The sequence below is a fragment of the Xiphophorus hellerii genome, chromosome 19, assembly GCF_003331165.1.
Source record: "Xiphophorus hellerii strain 12219 chromosome 19, Xiphophorus_hellerii-4.1, whole genome shotgun sequence".
In the NCBI taxonomy this organism is placed as follows: Eukaryota; Metazoa; Chordata; class Actinopteri; order Cyprinodontiformes; family Poeciliidae; genus Xiphophorus; species Xiphophorus hellerii.
In genome coordinates, this window is record NC_045690.1 from 8,004,714 (window position 1) to 8,023,808 (window position 19,095).

The 19,095-nt window shown below is 38.2% G+C and overlaps 1 protein-coding gene across 1 annotated transcript in view; it reads right to left on the minus strand.

The window, feature by feature from the left end:
• Positions 1-1,211: 1,211 nt before the first annotated feature.
• eipr1 (EARP complex and GARP complex interacting protein 1) overlaps positions 1,212-19,095 on the minus strand; it is a 52,517-nt gene continuing 34,633 nt past the window's right edge. Inside the window, exons 7-9 of the mRNA XM_032546834.1 lie at positions 7,703-7,870; positions 4,657-4,824; positions 1,212-1,521 (exon numbers count right to left, since the gene is read on the minus strand). Coding sequence (XP_032402725.1) covers positions 1,347-1,521; positions 4,657-4,824; positions 7,703-7,870 — 511 coding nt within the window. The 3' untranslated portion in view covers positions 1,212-1,346. The remainder of the gene's footprint in view (positions 1,522-4,656; positions 4,825-7,702; positions 7,871-19,095) is intronic.

Here is a 19,095-nt window from a genome sequence, read left to right on the forward strand (position 1 = left end):
CCTTCTCATTGAATTCAATAAGAAAGTGTGTCCAAACTTTTGGTCTGAACTGTATAATACAGACTTTATTAGAAATTGCTTTGTAGTCACATCTAATGCAAAGTAAACATGCATCTGCTTCTATACGTGCAAAAAGATAGAAAAAAATAGAGAACCAAGAAACCACGAAACTAAAAGTAATACATACAGTATATAGCTATAATAATGTCACTGAAAAGAACATGGTAATAATATGAGACGTATAACAATAATAACTCACTAGCTGTTTCAAACCAAACTGCGCCCCATCAAACTCAATTCTTGATTGGGGAACAGGTTAATGAATTACCTTTTATTTTGGGTGAAAGAAACTGACCGAAATAAAAAATATGTGGCACTGATCATTGACCAGAGTTACTCTTTGCACATTTCCCGACAATTCCTTCATGTGTGTCAAGTCTGTTCTTATTTGTGAATAAAGTGGTCCGAAATCAGATGATTTTCTTCTTGTTTGTTTTTGCTTTCTTGTATAATTAATGTTCTCTAATGGAGGGGTTGTAAATAATTTAGGCAAACATCTATTTACGGTAGTATTCTTGGTCTTTTCATATTTTTCTATCAGAGTGTCATTGTTCTTTTTACCAAATAAATACATACAAATCTAAAAAATGTGGTTTCTTTGTAAGCCTATTATAAACCAATGTGAAACTAAGAGTACTTTAATTTGCCAGAATTTTATCTCTTGCCAGAACTTTCTCATATTTCAGTACAATGAAAAAATAATGTAAAAGTGTTCCTTTTTCCCTCTCACATTTATTGCAGACAATGGTTATGGCAAAATTATAACCATTATGTTTTTCTGACGTTATATAAGTTTGAATCAACCAAGTACATTGTGATAATTTAAGACGAGTATCAGTAGTGCTTTAGGAAGGTCGTCCTCTAAGAGATGGAAAAATTAAGTCTCCAATTACCCTAAATAGTTTATGGTAATTGGTATTTCTATGGTAGACTTTGAGAAATTGCATAGTATTTGTTTGTTTTAATTAAACTTCTCAGGTATTTAAAAACGTGACACTGAAATATATAAAATTAGGAAATCCTTTGTTCAAATGTTAGGTCCTGTTGGGCATTTTAAATCAGTTGCATTGGAACAGAAATGCAAGCAAAACTGGAATGTGTTAGGACACAGTTTGCAGATAAAACTTTAAGAGCTCAAATATTAGGCACACTTTGATTCAAAGACTTTACTTTAATGGCAGTTAGCAAGATATTTCCTTCTTTACAATGCTACAACATCCAGACTTAGATATTTACAGAACATCAGACAAAGTTTTAGAGTCACACTTGTGGGGTAGCTTTCTTTCTCACAGAAGGATGCGGTATTTAAGAGCTCGGGGAACCCTGTTGATGACCAGGCGCCCATCATAGCTAAGCGATGCAAACAGCCATGGGTCAGCCGACGACCACTCTGCTGCATATACGCTGTCCTCATGCTCCTCGTAGGTGGACACCACGCTGTCTTTTAGGGGCTCCTTACTCCTGCAGTACAAAAACACATTACAGAAATATCTAAGACACTGAAAAGGAGTGCTTCATGATTTGCTATCTGTCAAAGTAGAATTCTGCAGATTGAGTTTGTGAAAATGTCTCGAGTATTAAATGGTATTCATAAAATCAAGTCTCAACAGCACCATTAGCAAGGGGAAGAACAGCAAATTTACTATTTTATTTTATTCACTTTATTTCCACAAAACTTTCAGAAGTTAAATTGAACTATCAAACATTAAATTTGGGTATTAAATTATGAGTAATATAATAAAAAATCTGCCAACCAATAACGTGTTAGAGTGCTTACACATTTCTGCTGCTGCTACAATACTGAGACAATAAATAACAATTCAAGAATATGATCCAGTATCACTGCCAGCTCAAATTCCCCTCAAACCCCCGGGCTGCAAGCGTTCCTGAGGGGAAAACAATGATTTAAACATTTGGATTTATTTTACACATTTACGTTTTTACTCTGACAGTAGCTGCTCCCTCTGGATGGTGGCCTAAAATAAAATCGCTCTTAAATGTGTCACTTGTATACATTTAGTGAGAAAGAACAGAAAGAGAGAGCACAAGTGGGAGCTCTTGAGTGATCCTAACAAATACTGGGCTTGGTCTCAGTTACACCAGGGATTGAGAGCTTTTAGGGATAATGTGGCTGCACAGTTTAACCACCGACAAACTGCCATAGATCACACAGCTAGGGTCACATATTTAGGAATCTTTAAGTGAAAACTTGTAATTGAAAATTAGTTTAAAGGAGCCGTAATAATAATAAAAAAAAAACAGTCTTGGGCTAGTATATAAAATCAAAGTTTTATAAGTTAAAAGGAACAAGGCAGTTTTTCATTTTATCCAACGAGGAGGACTTGCCTTGATAAAAGTGATGAAAATACTTATTTTTTAAAGATAATTCCCTGCCCATCTCCACTTTTTCTCTCTAAGTGTCCTCTCTTTCTCCCTTGTCGTGGAACCAGAGTACAAACTTCTGGTTTTCAGACTTCTTGTGATTTTTATATGAGGTCAAATATCCAGAACAACTACAAATGAGCAACTCCCTTCAAGTAGATTTACCTAAAATTTACAAGAAAAACATGACATTTTCTGATTACAATTGATTGTGATGAAATCTTAAATTAGCTTATCGCACTGAATCCTACAAAAGGATTCTTCTTTTTTTTTCCTTTAAAAAAATTCTTTATCCCAGATGTTCTGGCTGCAGGTGGAGGATTGAACGCTGTGTTAAGGTACTGTTGAGTAGGACATATGGACAGTAGGTCAACAACAGCTACAGAGAAAGGGTTAAAAGTAAAACTGAGTGCTGGTAATTAGGAAGAAGAGTTGATAATTGTGGATGAGAGTTGGCCATTGAGTGTAAGAGCTGGTAGTTATGGCTGAGAGGGGGACCATAATGGATGTTGGACTGCAGCAAATTTGGACAGCAGTGAACAGTAACAATTACAGAGGATTTTCCTGACTTTTTCAAATCAACTCTGCTAACTCTACAGAGATAAAAAAAAAAAGTCTCCTGAAGTGTTTTGACAGTAACACATTTTTAATATTTTCCTTTTTATCACTGAGAGTTTCAAAGTGTTGTGAGACAGAGGGGTTCTGGCTGTCAGCTTTAATCTTAGGAGGACCATTATTGAAGGAAAAAGTTCAAATATACACTGAATATTTCCTTACAGTCTTGAGTATCTCAGTTTGTTTCATTAGACCCTTTGCACAACTAAAGACAGAGAAGCAGAGACAATATTTTTCTTAATCCTGATGAAGACTTGTGTCTGTGCAATGACTACCCTTCTAAGCCTTTGGGAAGGATTAAAGCAGATCAGACCCAAAAGGTTAAACCTCTCGATTGTCAGCCCCAAAATGTTCACTTGTTACCCAATTGGTCCATGAGGACCCCAGTGTCCTCATGAGAATTAAGGAAACCAACCAGAAAGAAAAAAACCCCACAAAAAACAACTGTTAGCTTAAGACAAACAAACAAGCCAAAAAAAAACAAAAAAAAACTGAGAAAGAAACTTAGTACACTGGATGATTTCAGTGACTTGTAAAAGCACATCTGACAACAGCAATTATATTTGACATGACTATCTGCCTTCCACATTGCAGAGGAAATTGTGGGGTTCCTCTTAGTTACCCCCCCAAAGCTCCAGATCAGCATTTCGATCAAGTTGAGACCTGGAGATTGACCAGAGCCTTACAACATCTGTCATACTTCTACAGCTGTGGCTACAATCTACTAGATGATTCTGGATCACATGAGTAAGCATTCTAATAAAACGGTTGTCAGAAAAATATAGGAAGACCAATTGCCTGAAATAATGCCAGTCAGAACCAGAGCACAAACTGCAACATCTACTAGAATACTTAGATAGTTTAAGCGGTTCAAACTATTTTGTCGTAAGTAGTCTGCCGATACTCTGGTGAATCACAGGTTCAACACAAAGTGCATTTAAAATCACTTGGTAGGGTGCCGGTTTAAGTCTCAAAGAAACTTATTTTCACTACTTTCCTCCTATCTGGATACAATATTTTTTTTATTTTTGTTTCATAAACTTGACTTGGAGCTGGAGACTTAACTATGATTATCTTTGTCTATATCTATGCTATAAAGTGATGCACAAATATGGCATTATGAAAATAATCTCATAAATTTGGTAGCATTCCTCCGCTCCTTCTTTTCCTTTCATCCATTTTTACATATTTCTTGGTCTTGGAAATTCATATTAATATAACCATTGTGAGCTACAATACTGAATAGAACTAAAAAGGAAATGTAAAAATGATGGTATTTGCTGACAGCTTAAATATAATTTGATTTCATCAGCTTTTAATCTGATAATGGTGCCCAGCACATCAACAAGTCTACCAATAAAGGAAAGGTTACGGCTTCCTTCAAAAAGGCTCATTTTGAGTGTCAGATGTTATTAATTCGTTGATGTCACTCAACTTCTTTCATTTCTGTTACTTAAGTTTACTTTAATAAGCTTCTTATTAAAAATAAAATCCCATGTTCCTTCCTTCTAAAAACCCACCAACCACCAGCATAAACCAGAATGCTCAGGAAAGGTGCCGCTGCTAATGAGTTGTTAAAACTCCCAGAATTGTTCTTACTTGTCCTCCTGGTGGTTGTCCTCCCCCTCGCTGAGCTCCTCATCGTCCACCAAGTGTCCGAATGGCTCAGAGGAGATGGACACCATATTGGAGAGGATGAGACGGCTGTCGCTGCTGGCCGTCAACACCAGCTGGTCGTGGCTGTGGTTGTAGCGGACGCTCCACACCCTGGGACACACATTATTCATTCAGAGTTAGACGGCGCAGCAATGTGGGGAGCACTTTTTCTTTTTACATTTATGCATATGACGAAAATGATTGTGAAGAAAGCCGTGTGTGGGTGAAGAGCCCCGCAGCAAGCTCTGGATGCTGAGATAGTTTGTTGACGGTATGTATGAGCAGACCGCACATGCACACTCTCAGCCACCCACACACATCATGCAGAAAATTCAGTGCTCTCACGCAGGCGTTAAAATAGCTCTGTTTGAGTATTTAGATGCCAGTAATAAGGATTTGGAAGCCTGCAGTCTATATTTGAGCTCAGTTCACATGTTCTGATGATCATAATGAAAAACTCCATAATCCTTACTTTATTTCTTTCTGAATTTCCTCATCTCCCTTCCATAACTCTCTCCATTTTGTCCCTTCGTTCCCTTAGTTGCTTCCCTTTTTTTCCTCTTTTTTTGTGCACTCGATCTTTGTGTGTTTGTGTGCCTTTGTGAGCCCGAGGCGCAGCTCAGAGTGCGGTCCCAGTTCCCTCACAGGGAGGGATTGAGGGATAACCGAGGCTGTTGACAGAAAAATCAGCCTCGGCCACGCCGTTCCCTGCGCTCTGCTAATCCGCTTCCCTGCTAAAAAATAGTCCCTAATACCCCCAGCAGCCCCGAGGCCATATCCTGGCTGCGCTCCGACAAATGAGCGCGCACGACAAACACCCACACATAAACGCAGCGCACAGAAGAAGATGGGTGCTCATACAGGCGAATACAAATGAGAATGTGCTTTATAGAAATGTGGGGAGGGAAGGCACACAAACGCATGTGGCCACACAGATAAAAAGAGAGCTCTGCAAAAACACAGATTAGATGATAGTGAACACACACACACGTCACCTATCTCCCATCAGAAGACATCCCATCTGCTGCAATCTACAGTTATGGATATGTTTGCCGAGCCTGCCTCTCTTTCAGAGATAACGTCTGCTCCTGTGCGGGTGTGTGCACGTCGACAAAGTGTGTGGCTGCTCCGCTGTTGGGGTGTGTGGGTGTGTGCGCTGCAGCTGGATCCCAGTTTGGCTCATGCTGATCATCTATTCAGCTCACAGAAGAGACGGAGCGTGTCTCCTACACCGACACATCTGCAGTCGGCTGTTCAGCTTAGAGCGACGCCTGAAGCCTCAGTAGAAGACAACCCGGGGCTCGACTCACCTCCACTCCTCAATAACCAAAGGACTGGCAGTGGATTTAATTAGTAATGAGTTTATTACTGCCTTTTATTACATCAAGAGAAGTCAGGGTATTTCATTAGTTATGAGATAAAGCAATTAATGAAACAGGAAACCAATCACAAGTCCAGCAAATGAGTTATCTTATTTATTGCTATTGTGGGTGTGCTTTACTCAACATGCCTGAGTATCTGTCCTCCACACTGTCGATCTTACTTCTGCTTCTTATGCAGTCACTGTTCCCCAAATCAAAATGTTACATTTACCTGAAAATTAATCGCTATTTGCTTTAGGAATGAATGCAATTTTAAAGTGAATATTTTGTAAACTTTATAAAAAAATTTTTAAAAAAAGATGGCCGAGAACAACACAAAAAAACCTGCTTTAGTTACATTTTTATGAACTGAATCACAAGGTGAGCACAGAATGACGGCAGCTGGTTTCCTCTCCATAGAAGCTACACCTGGTGTTCTGTTTGGCTGTGATACCTTCCTGGAGGGCAGCGCCGGCTGAAATAATGCCACCAACTAAGCATTCTCTCTATTTTGCTATTAACTTTTTGCTTTTTTAATAACATATAAAGTACTCCTAAATCAGTTCTCCTGTTTCTTTTTTGTGCATTCTGCTCTGTCTTCTCAAACTCCCAGTCGGTCGTAGCAGATGGCCGCTTGTACTGAGCCAGGTTATGCTGGAGGTTTCTTCTTATTAAGGGGGCGTTTTATTTTTGTCTCCACTGTCACTACATGTATTCTCAAAATGTGGGATTGGTGTAAATGACACAAGCAAGAGACTGTCTGTTTTCAATACATGTCCATCCAGGAGGAGTAAATGCTGCAAGTCAATGACTTGATGCAATCTGCTGGGTTTCCTTAGATAGAAAACTTCTTAAACTAATTTGAATAATGAACTGATCTAAGTGCACCTTTTGATAACCAGGATCAATTGGAATGCATGTGTGACTGAATTAAAATAACTTGTTCATTTTCTTTATGTTGTTGCTACAGAAATAAAATGAGTTGAACTTCATTTCTTAGGGGTAAGTAGATTGCACCTAAACCATTGCATATCAGTTTATTTTTCTTTGTAGTAAGGCATTATTCTGAATTATAAAGGTAAACGCTTATAAAAACGCTCAGATTTAACATATCATTTTAATGTGTATCACTTTTAATACTGATAGTACCATATCCATTTATTTTTGTTCCAATTCAGTATGGGTCAGTTTACTCTAATAAAATATGATCCATTAGAACCCATGATCAAGCCAAAACAACTAAATGAGCTCCTGCTTGTAGATATTTATTGTAGTCATAAAACCCAATTTCCTTAAAATGTATAAAAATAGCAATGGAAAACTGACCTGCACCCCACTTTAAGGAATGCAGCTGAAAGTGAAATACACCTCCATTAAGGATACAATGTTTCTGCAAGACTCTGAATCTCTTGTCAAGAAAAGACAACAGAGATGAAAAACATCCATAATAATTTATATAAGAATACTAAAGATCAGAGCATATACAGTTAAATTCCAACTCTTAATTTAAAAGGGTAATGAATTTGCCTGTGTGCATCGTTGACTTACAAAGCAGCTTTTGACCAATATGGGAATTAATTATCTCCCTTTCAAGGACCTCCAAGGATTTCCCCTTGTGGTCTACCCACCAGTGTGAGTGCTCCTCCAAGACTTTTACAGGCTCCTGGACATTACGGACGTCCCAGAACTTGACCTTGCAGTCGTCTCCGCAACTGGCCAGGTAGTACTGCCGGTTGGGATTGAAGTCCAGGTCACGCACCAGCTGACCATGGGCATTTTCTATGCAGTAGATCTGACTGGATAAAAGAAGATCAAAAAAAGAAGTGATTAGAATTGAGGCAGAAGATGCAAGGCATGAAAAAAAAGATGAAGAAGTGAAGCACAAAGCGGAACTGGCACAGAGAGAGAAGACGATATAAACGAACAACAAGTGAAAGCATTCCTTAGGTTAATCAAAGCTTTTCTGTGTCTGTCTGTTCAGTGAAGGCCAGACACAAAAATGAAGCTGACGCTGGGCAGAGGTAAATGATGAAGGCAAGTCTCATAAGTGAACAGCCTTGAGTTTCAGACACAGTGAAGCTGACAGAGTGACATGATAAGGAAAAGATGTTCTGCTTAATGGGGTTCTATTTATCTCTCCGAGTCCTACTGTTATCTCCCTGTAAGTTTCTCAGATATTCTTTCTCTGAATATTCTACTATGTATTTGGCTCTTTCACCTTCCATTGCATCTCTAAGTACATTGTTTGTTTCAAGAGCTGCAACAAGTGCATATGAATGACTATTAATCTTAAAATTGGCACTGATAAAAGTTTTTCTTTTATTAACCACAGGACTATTGGAGAAAACAGAAGAGACCAAAGTGGAGATGCTTGGCTTTAATGTACACCACCATGTGTGGTGAACACCAAAAAGTGCAAATCAACACAAACGCTTTATACTAGCAGTCAAGCCTGGTCGTGGTGTTGTAATAATTTGGAGTCACAGTTGTAAAACAATTATTTTACAATGATCTAAGGGAGTGATGCTTGTTCCAAATTTGTGGTGCATAGATGCTGAAAGCTGCTTCTCCTCGTTTGGTTCTGGTTCTGGGGATGCAGAGCAGACCACTACCGGAAGACCTGAGAGGTCTGGAAGGTTGATACAACAACAGCAGATCTTTAATGTATTGTGGTGCTAAGCCGTTCAGTGATTTATAAACTAACAACAGTATTTTAAAGTCTATTCTTTAAGCTACAGGGAGCCAGTGTAGGGACTTTAAAACTGGTGTTATGTGCTCTATCTTCCTGGTTTTAGTGAGAACGTGAGCAGCAGCATTCTGGATCAGCTGCAGCTGTTTAATTGACTTTTTGTTGGACAGACCTGTGAAGACGCTGTTGCAATAATCAATACGACTGAAGATGAATGCATGGATGAGTTTCTCTAGATCTGGCTGAGACATTAGTCCTTTAATCCTGGAAATGTTCTTCAGGTGATAGAAGGCCGACTTCGTAACTGTCTTTATGTGGCTCTGGAGGTTCAGGTCAGAGTCCATCACTACTCCTAGGTTTCGGGCCTGATCGCTGGTTTTCAGTTGTAATAACTGAAGCTGTGCATTGACTCTAGTTAAAAGTGACTCTAAAACCCATTTGAATCATGGAATTAGTTTTTATACAGAACCTTTACAATTTTGGTTTTGTTTTTATGTAATAAATAATGCAAAATGCTAAATTGGATTTACAATAAATTAAATGGATCTAATGAGGCAAAACACAATCTCCCTTGAATTTAACTTTAATAAAACTGAAAGTAACTTGGACTGCATATTACTTTGAATTTCCCAACAGATCCAAACTTGTTATGGAATGGGATTAGAAGTTTATATGACCTACTCCAATGAAGATGAATGGCATATAAGGTGTCTGGGATTTGCTGACATTATCTGTAGATTTGTGTATAAAAATCTGTTTACATCAATTTCTTTATTAACCATGTCATTTTTATGATTTCATCTGTTAATTTTCTTCTCATTGTGAAAAAAGTCACAACAGTGTTTCTGCAAAGATCTGTACGTGTGCAGAACATCTCCTGTCTGCATAATTAAAATCATTGCAGCTTTTAAAAATGCTCCAAAGTTTTGAAGTTCGGTGACAGTAAATGGAGGTTTGGCACTCTGTAATGGATGGCAGCAAGGTACCATCCATCAAAAGCTGCAGAGAAAAACATGGGGACTGCTGACGAGCCAGGAATAAAGAGCTGTAAGGTGTTTTTAAGCTTTTAAATGTACTCTGGTATTAGAAGTTGTCTCTCTGCTTTGTTTTTGGATTTTGGTGTATGTTTGACTACTATGCGGCCTGTCTATGTTAACCTGAAGACTAATCATCCTTCTTCTTGTTTTATTCTGATTTCATTGCATAGATAATTTAACAGCTAAAAAGATAAAATTCAGACAATAAAAATTCTTAAATAATGCATAGTAAGTACACAATAATAATAATATCCAAAATTCTGAAAACTTTATTTGTAAATGTATAAATATATTTAGATTTTAGCTTCTTTTTTTGTCATTTTGGAGGGGGCATTTTCTACACTTTATACCTCAAATGCAAAACTTTATCACTTTATTTTGTGGGGTTAAAAACTGAGAAAGTTTTTTTTTTCCAAAATAAAATAAATAAATAAATAAATAGATAGTAAATAATGAAAAAATAATAAGGCAATAAATGTAACCCCCACAAAAAAGGTGTAATTAATAGCAACTCTAATGTCTTGCGTTCAGACACCAATAAAATACTAAGCAGCTCAGCCACACATTGTGTTCAGAAGCATTTCTAAAGAAAGGGGGGAAAAAAGACATAAGGCTCTTTTGTCAAATTCTTATGAGTATGAATCTGATGTACAGTCTTTTGAACAGCCTAAGTTCCAGACATGATCTCTCTCTAAGCCCAAAGAACAACGTGTGCTTCCAGTTGAGTTTTCCTTGTTATCTGACGTTTTTTATCTAACAGGCAAACAGTGAAGCAATGGTCCAGGAGCACAGCCAGCATGAACACACTCATATTTAAATACACACAGTCCCTGAAAACCCCTGAGTCTTCCTGACCTAAATGAAGCCCAGCGGCCTGCCTCAGGTCATTCTCTTATACCTCCCTTATTTTAATGAGATTTTTAATTAGCATGTTAATTGCCTAACGCAATCAGCAGGGTGACTAGCTTGCTGGCTAGCGACTGCTGGCACCCAACTGGGCCATAACACTGAGGCTTTCCACTCTGCCGAGCAAAACCATGCAGAGCTTTGCTGTTCAAGGCTAGCCTGCAGAGGAAATGGTGTTAAAGAAAACAAGCAGCGATTTTCCTACACACTCACGCTGCCTTTATGGTGAAGGCAGAGTTCCAGATCTAATTAACTCGCAGTTTGTTCTTTTCTCTGACCAACAGTTTTTGCTGTTCTTGCTTTCTTCTGCTGTTCTGAAAAAAAAAAAGCTTCGGGAGATAACAAAGACCATGAACCAATGTAAAACTAAAGTCACATATGAGTTACAGTATGTACAGAGCCTTGAAAAAGCATCTACAAACTACAAATTAGTTGAGGAATTAATGAAAACTTGATCAGTTTGTATCACATATACAACAACAAAAAATTATGTTGCACACACCGGCTGGTTTGCATATAAAATTAGTGACACTGAGTATGCTGACAGTAGAATCTAAAGATTTTCCCTCTACTTGTCTTGAGCAATATTTTCAGGGAAAAATATTGCTCAAATTGGGAGGTATTACCTTCAGCTTTCCGGTACCTTTCTAGTGTGATCAACTTCTACTTCACAAATTCAAGACTGGCTAGAATAGTTTTGTTAATCTAGCTCCACCAACTTGCCAAATTATTGTCATTTGCCATTTCTCATAACTTTCCACAGTTACAGGCTGATCGCTGCCCTCCTTATTCTGCTTTTATCTGATATTTTCTATCAAAATTCACCTTATCCATTTATACATACTGTATATGATCTGATGTTAATTGCACCAGTTTGTCTTGTACCAATTTGCTACTTGCTTAGCTTCAGCAAAGGTAATAAGGGCATGCTTTAATTTCTTGGTTGCTTAGGTGATGCATTTGTCCCTAGGTAACTGTAACATCCCTTTGATGAAAAAGTCTGAGGGCCAGAATATTGTTCAAAAATAAGATCAGTACTTGACAACGGCATTTAAAATATTGACTGAGTTGGAATAGACTCACTGCATTCCTTCTCAGCAACAGTAGACAATTGCAAGAGTTGTGTTGAATGTATTTGTAAAGAAAGTATTTTTTTTATACACAAACGGCTGAGTGCTTTTTCACAGATTTTAAATCTGCTGTGATTGAACCTTAAAGGATCATGTTGAACTGGACACAACCTGCTTGTAGACTATTCCTTACTACGGTCCTGTTTTACTTGCATGGGCCTGTATCACAAAGGGGCATTTGTTTAGAGAACTGCAAAATGTCCCACCTCTCAATCAATCAATGCTCTTAGAAAATGAAATGAAATCAATCAATCAATCAATCAATCAATCAATCAACAGCAGTGCTCAAGTTAAATCTTTACTACTTACTTTCAGCTCAAAAGTAAAAAAATAAATAAATAAATTCTGCCCATCATTCTAAGATTTAGCACATCAAATCTTAACTACAGCAAGTATATTACTTTACATGTTCTTAAGGATGGAATTCGCATTGATAAGAAAAAAGACGGGACATATAAATATTTCAAAGTTGCTCCTATCAAATAGCAGCATTCTGATCTGAGTCGACTTGAAACTTTTAGTGAACTTCAATTTCACTCAAAATAGCAATTTCCTGTGTAATTTTGAGCTGGGGCCCCATGATTTATTTAAACTGAGCCCCCAACCCCCACCCCTACTCTCTGGCGTGTGGCTCAGAGGTAAAAGGCGTGACCTCGGGCTGTAGGGTGGCTGGTGTTCAGCCCGGCCCGCTGTGGAATGGGACGCAGCCGCCGCGTGAAAAGGAAATGGAGCAGGAAATTGGGTTAGTTTCGCTCGTTCCCCCTTCTTGTGTCTCTGAGCAATCCCCCTCCAAACATGCACGCTCACACAGTCATTCAGAAACACGCATAAACTCCCTTGGCCCTGGCTAATAGTGGAGAGACCTGGGACCTTATATATGTGTGCCAGTGTGTGTTTACGTTTGTTTGAGTGCAGAGGATTAGAGTTGTGGTCGGCCTAAGCCACCAAACACTCAATCTAAAGTCATCCAGCCAGCTAGAGAGTGTGTGATGGGGGACTGATGAGGGGACAGGGGACCTATTACACACACTGTTGGGCGCAAGCAGATAAAAAAATATATATATATAAAATAGGGAAAACACACATCCTCGCATACTGTTCCTGTGTGTAAATAGAGAAGATGATAAAGGTGTGCACACAGGAAACTACAAAGGCAGACAGGGAAGCACACATTTGGCCATCACACACAACCTCCTAACTTAGTCTGGGTGATAAATCTCTCCACTGAGGGAATCGACTGGAACACAGATGCTTGTGGTAGCACACAAAATCTCTCACTCTCTTTCTCTCTCTCACACACACACACACACTCCTCTGTTTCTATGACAACTATGGGGGTGGGGGGGCATGAGAAAAGAAGAATTGAAAGAGGTGGGCAATCATTTCATCGCTGATCAAAATTAAAGCCTGGCTTTGAGATGGAGCCAGCAGTGAAAGATGGATGGAAAAACAGGTTGAAGGAGGGAAGGCAAGATAGGGAGAGTCTGCCCATTAAAGAGAGATATCAATATATCAAACAGAATATGCTGTAAAAAAGTCCTAGATTGCTACTCATTTTATAAAATTTTATGAACAAGAATCTAAACTTGGTCATCACTGGCCATGTTTTTAATGACAGATCACACAGAAAATGAACTTTTTTTGGAACGTGATTAATTTTTCACTCATTTTCAATTCGGTTCCTGTAACCTTACTATGTAGAGAGCAATGTTTACTTTGGCTTCTTCGCCAAATCACTTAATATTGTGATTTCATGAGACAGACTTACACGAGCTAGAGCTACACCTGCACCTTTTTAGGAAACGTTACCCATAGAGAGACATATTTGCCCAGTTTTAGGCTCAGCCAAATTGGATGGAGAGCATAATCAATTTTCAAGTATTGCCACAAATTCTCAGTTTTAGCATTAGACCTGGACATTAACTCAGCCATACTAATGCATGAGTTAACCTCAATTTAACCATTCCATCGCAGAAATGGCTATATGTTTAGGGTCAAGTCATACATGGCATATTTCATGCCGCAACAAGGCAATTCAAAGTGCTTTACATCATAAAAGCATCGTAAGATCGCTAATCGTGAAACAAGCAATAAACATTAAATTTTGTCAAATGTCATAAAAACCATCAATATACATCAAATATGTCAATTAAAGGCAACTGTAAACAAGCTTTAGCTTTAATTTAAAGCAAGTCAGTGTTTCAGCTAGAAAATGTTGAAGAGGAACATTTGTCTTTTGAAGCCTCTATGCTTTCTTACAGCTGCCATAGATGTAGCAACATCTCAACATATCAATTTTCCCTGTCCTTAATTTGTCAAATGCATTCCCACATCATGATACTGAGACCACTGTGGTTAACCACAGAGTGTTCTCAAGATGGATTGTGCTTAAATATTTGTTTTCTGTAGGCCAAAATGTATATTTTTGATCTCATTTACTTCAGTTGTTAGCTTAGTCCTGAAAATGAGGCTTTGTACGGCTTTCTTTTTAAACAATGGCTTTGTTCTTGTTACTCTTTCATAAAGGTAACATTTGTTGAGTATTTGACTGATAGCTTTTCCGTTAATGAAGCAGTATTATGAGTTCTACAGCTCCTAAGTAGCTTGTATAATAGGCTCAGTAGATGCATGGTTCCACCAGGTATTTGCTAATTGCTGCTGGCTAGTCAGAGCTGATTGAGGGAGTCAGGGGGGAGGGGGCTGCTCTTGGATACACTGACTTGTCTGTTGTTGCATTTGGTCTCCATGATTTCCAGAATACCCACAGAATCTGATCCACTTGAGAGAATTACAAAAACAAAGTCTGGCTGCTTCAAAGACAAAGATAAATAAATTGGGGACAGCTCAAAATCGTTGTACAGTACTTTACAAGTACTTAGAGTAAGGTTTTCTGAAAAATTAATCACCGTAAATTTCCAAGACAATCTAAACCATCTTTGCCACCATGTATGGTCTTTGATTTAGAATATCTGTATGCAAAATGCTTAGTAGGCGGTGTTTCTTTAAGCCTTTTGGATTAACTGTAAGGTTACCTGCCGCAATCGGCAAATCTTGTGTCTGGCTAATTATCTCACAGTACTGCAGGCGTTTGTTATCCTTTCAAGGACAACAACAGACGATCATTAACTAGTTAGATAAAGGAGAAAAAAGTACAAGCTCAGTTCTGCTTGTGATTTATTTTACTTTTAAAATTTTTTATGAAGACTAACCAGTTTGAAACTGGAACAGAGGGATGCTTTGAGGTGTGTTGTGGGCGGCTCTGCCTCTCATGTAACTTTGTGGAATCAGTTTGACATGTGGTAAGGTATCCATGGAAACAGTAATCACAGTGCACATGGACATATTGAGCTTTCAATCATTATTTTTTCCTTCGTTTACACCAGCAGTTTTGAATGAAATTGGCTACATTGGACTCAAAATGGATCCAAATCCATTTTGGATTCATCAAACCACATCATGTTAATATTTATTATTGTGCGTGTCTGGTCATATATGTCATCACTTCCAAATTAGCCACCAATAAACAACAACCACCATTTAATTTTTAGTACATTTCTTATTAGACAACCAAAGTGATAGAGTATATAATAATATTGCATCCTCTAGTGATTTGACATTCGGGCTGCAAGAAGGCATGGTGACAAACATTCCCAGTCAAATAAACTATCCCACAAGGAACATTATGGCCACTTACTGGACTGGAGTTTATGAATGTTCACAGATTAGGCAAAAAGGCAGTCTTAAAGGCAGACAGAAATTGGGCCGAAGACAGAGTGATTTTTCCGACACTGCCGGAAAAAGCAGAGTGTGATGCATATGATGTGATAATATGCATCACATCATCGCAATGATATGTTTCCTTTGTCGTCGTTTGCAATTGTTCTTAGGAGTGTTGGACTGAAAAATAGTTTGCATGAGAAGCTCAGTAGACTGGGTGTTTGTTCATTGCTGCTGCCACTAGTCTGTAGGGAGCTAAGGGAGAGCTAAGCATGAGCAAGTGTTTAGGCACCACCCGAATGGTTCCCATGGGAGATTCAAGGATTTCTCAAACATGTATGAAAAAATCAAAGCAACACTCCAAGTATGTTTCTGATGAGGGAATAACATTATAACATGAAGTAGAGCTAAAAAAAAAAAATACAACCGCATTTATAATTTAAAATGACGGGAAATGTTGACAGAGGTGCCCCAAAAACAGCACCAACCATGTGCACATCTTCATAGTTCAATATGCAGATGGTTACCTGAATCATGTGGAAGTCCTGCTTTCTGGCACAAAATGACATATGGCTGCTTTAAAAGATATTTTTTAGTTTTTGTTCTTTAAAAAAATGACGGAAATGTTAACGTACAAACAGCAAGAAAAAAAATGCTGCTGTTTACAAAACAAATAATCCCTATTTTTCTTTTAATCAAGAATAAACTATTTTAAAATATTCCACTTAGCCATAACAGTAGGAAAATAAGCATAGAAAATACAACACAGCAATGTTGTGTTTATAAATCCATTTTACTTGAATTTCATTTAGTTATTTTAAAGTACTAAATGAAGTCTTGACCACACTGCTCTGAGAGAAGCAGTATGGTGCTGTGTCTTCTGAAAGGGAGCAGGGACATGAAAAGGTCACAGATGATCAGCTTGACAACAGCTGGGTTCAAAAGGTCGCCCTCAAATCAACAGTGGCATATGGAAATCTACAGTTCTAAACAAAACAGCTTATGTCTTCAGCATAATGACCTGGTTTAAATTTTGATATATGAGATTTTTAAAAGGAAGTTTGGTTGAATATCACAAAAGACAGTAGACAGTGTTTTCTGTCTGGAGTTTTAACGTCGCCTCCTTGTCTTTCCACCAACAGAAAGCTGGCGTTTAGCCTGGGCTGTGAGGGAACAACAGCATATCCATCAATCATTTCAGCCTCTTTTCTGCTCGATAGGCTTACAGTCTTTTTACACACACAAATGCACAGCAGAGGACAAGAGTAAAATCCATACTTCTCTGCAACATTGCTATGCTATTCAGTATGCATCTGGCTGCAGTGCATGGCAAGGCTGCAGGCTTGACAGCCATTACACAGCTCAGTGTGTCTGTGCGACTGCTTCATCCCCTCACTGCAAACTTGGGGTCTAAAAGGAAGCTCAGGAAAATGCGGTGAAATAGCACGCCAGCTACAAACTTCTCTGTCTGTTGCACAAGCACAGACAGACAAAGAAATCTATTATTAATACTTATATGCTCAATTTATTTTCCAAACTTCTCTCCATTGAGACAATTTACGTTTCTGAAAAAATAAGTAAGAGAGAAAGTAGAAATTGCCCCATTTGTGGATACCCTCAGGACTGTAGGTTAGAAAGGAGGATCCTCATCAAATCAGACAATAATTAATTGTACAACTATAAATTTATTTACCATTAAAAATGTTAGATAAAAAGCTGCTGTTCAAAGATCCAAAATGCACCACCTTTTGGACAAAACTAAAAGGCCATTATTACATCCATGAACAGATCAAAGACCCACTCCAGGTATTTTTTTTATAAGAGAACATAACATTATGGAAAAGTCAATTTTACATAACACTGTCCCTGTAATTTCTGCACACATTTAAGATAACAAAAATGTAGTGGCAGACAAAGTTTGAATGTAGAAAGAAATTTGAGATCAAATTCATTTATCATGATGTAAGCTTCATAATACCTAGTTTAATGTAAAACTTCTGTCACAAGATGGGTAGATTTTCAACACTGATCTTTTTTTTACTTTTTAATTATTTGTTTAGTTACAAAAAATATGTAACTTGCGACATCAAAATTTGAACATATCAAAGGAAGTTTTATTAATGAAATGCCAGTATAACGTCTAAAAACCGCATAAAAAAACAGAAAAAAAGTCTAAACTGCAGCTCTTTACAACTGGGAGCAGTCCCCTGAATAATGTAACAGCCAGAGTACACTGAAGCATCATGCAGAAGTGAAAATGTGTCACAGCTTTCTATTAAACACCACTTTCTGTCCCCAGTATTGGAGCGGAGTAGTTCATAATTTACATAATGTTGCATATTACATCAGTACAAAGTAGAACAGGATCTATATATGTTTTATAAGAAGTGTTATCTTTGTTTTTTTGTGTGACTGGGAGACAGTCTGTTCCTCTCCAGGGTGTAAGATAACTTAGATAAGGCATCTCATACTCCTGGGCTGCACTCGCTGTGCCTGTTACTGAACATGGCAGCCAGATTTGGGCTAGCAAAATCAGTGACAAGCCACAGGTCGGAGTGTGTCCAACTGTAGGGGTGTGTGTGTGTTCTCCTATATCTGCTTTTTTGTTGCATTTGCAGGTGTGAAAGAACACCTCAAAGGTCATCGGAGGAGGCATTGGAGCGTGCTGAGAGCCTGCCATCGTACAGCTGCCACGCCAACTGGGCACCAAACACACACACAAAACCACACCGACTCCCACGCTGACAACCAGGTTGCTAAAACCAAACACACACAGAGATACAGGGAGGTACCTACAGCAAAGAGCAAACACTTGTCACAAGCAGGTCACTCACTCAGACAGGCAAACGTGTCTCGCTACTCATTCACACTTGCAAGCTTTACTCTTGCAACCACTTCACACTTGTGCACGCCTGCACATGCATGAACACACACAGACATATAATGTGGTGCCCTTGGTTGCAATCTGTGTTTGTCTAAAACCTTGGACTAAGAGTCAAACAGCTACAGAGATTTAATCAGTTAATCTTTCTCACAAACAAATGGCAAGGAAACCATAGAAACCACAGACCTTTAATTCAGAACCCAAACATCACCTAAAGCTACTCAAATATTTGGGGATTTCATGGTTTTTAGCTTTTCAAAACTTTTTTTTTTTCCTTTTAGGAAAATTTCAAATATTTTCCACCAATATCAGCTAAATTGCTAAATTTCAGGATTTATTATGAAAGAAAGTTTAGATTTTTACATTTAAAACACTATAGTTAAATTTGTTTTGACCGGTTTTTCAACTCGTTCATGATTACATCCACTATGTGCTTGTTATTGCTGTTTCTCAGTGACACCTGATGCATTTGTTTAACTTTTTCTCTAAATGCACTGTTGGCTACACATTCATTTCTGTCTGCTTAATGGTTCATTCAAATGTAAATGGCCAAACCTAAATCATGCTCTGTCTAGAGAGAAGAGGTCATTACCTTTCTGAAGACACCATCTGTAGTTTTGTCACAAGACCACTATTGGTTGGTCCTGGTAACTTCAAG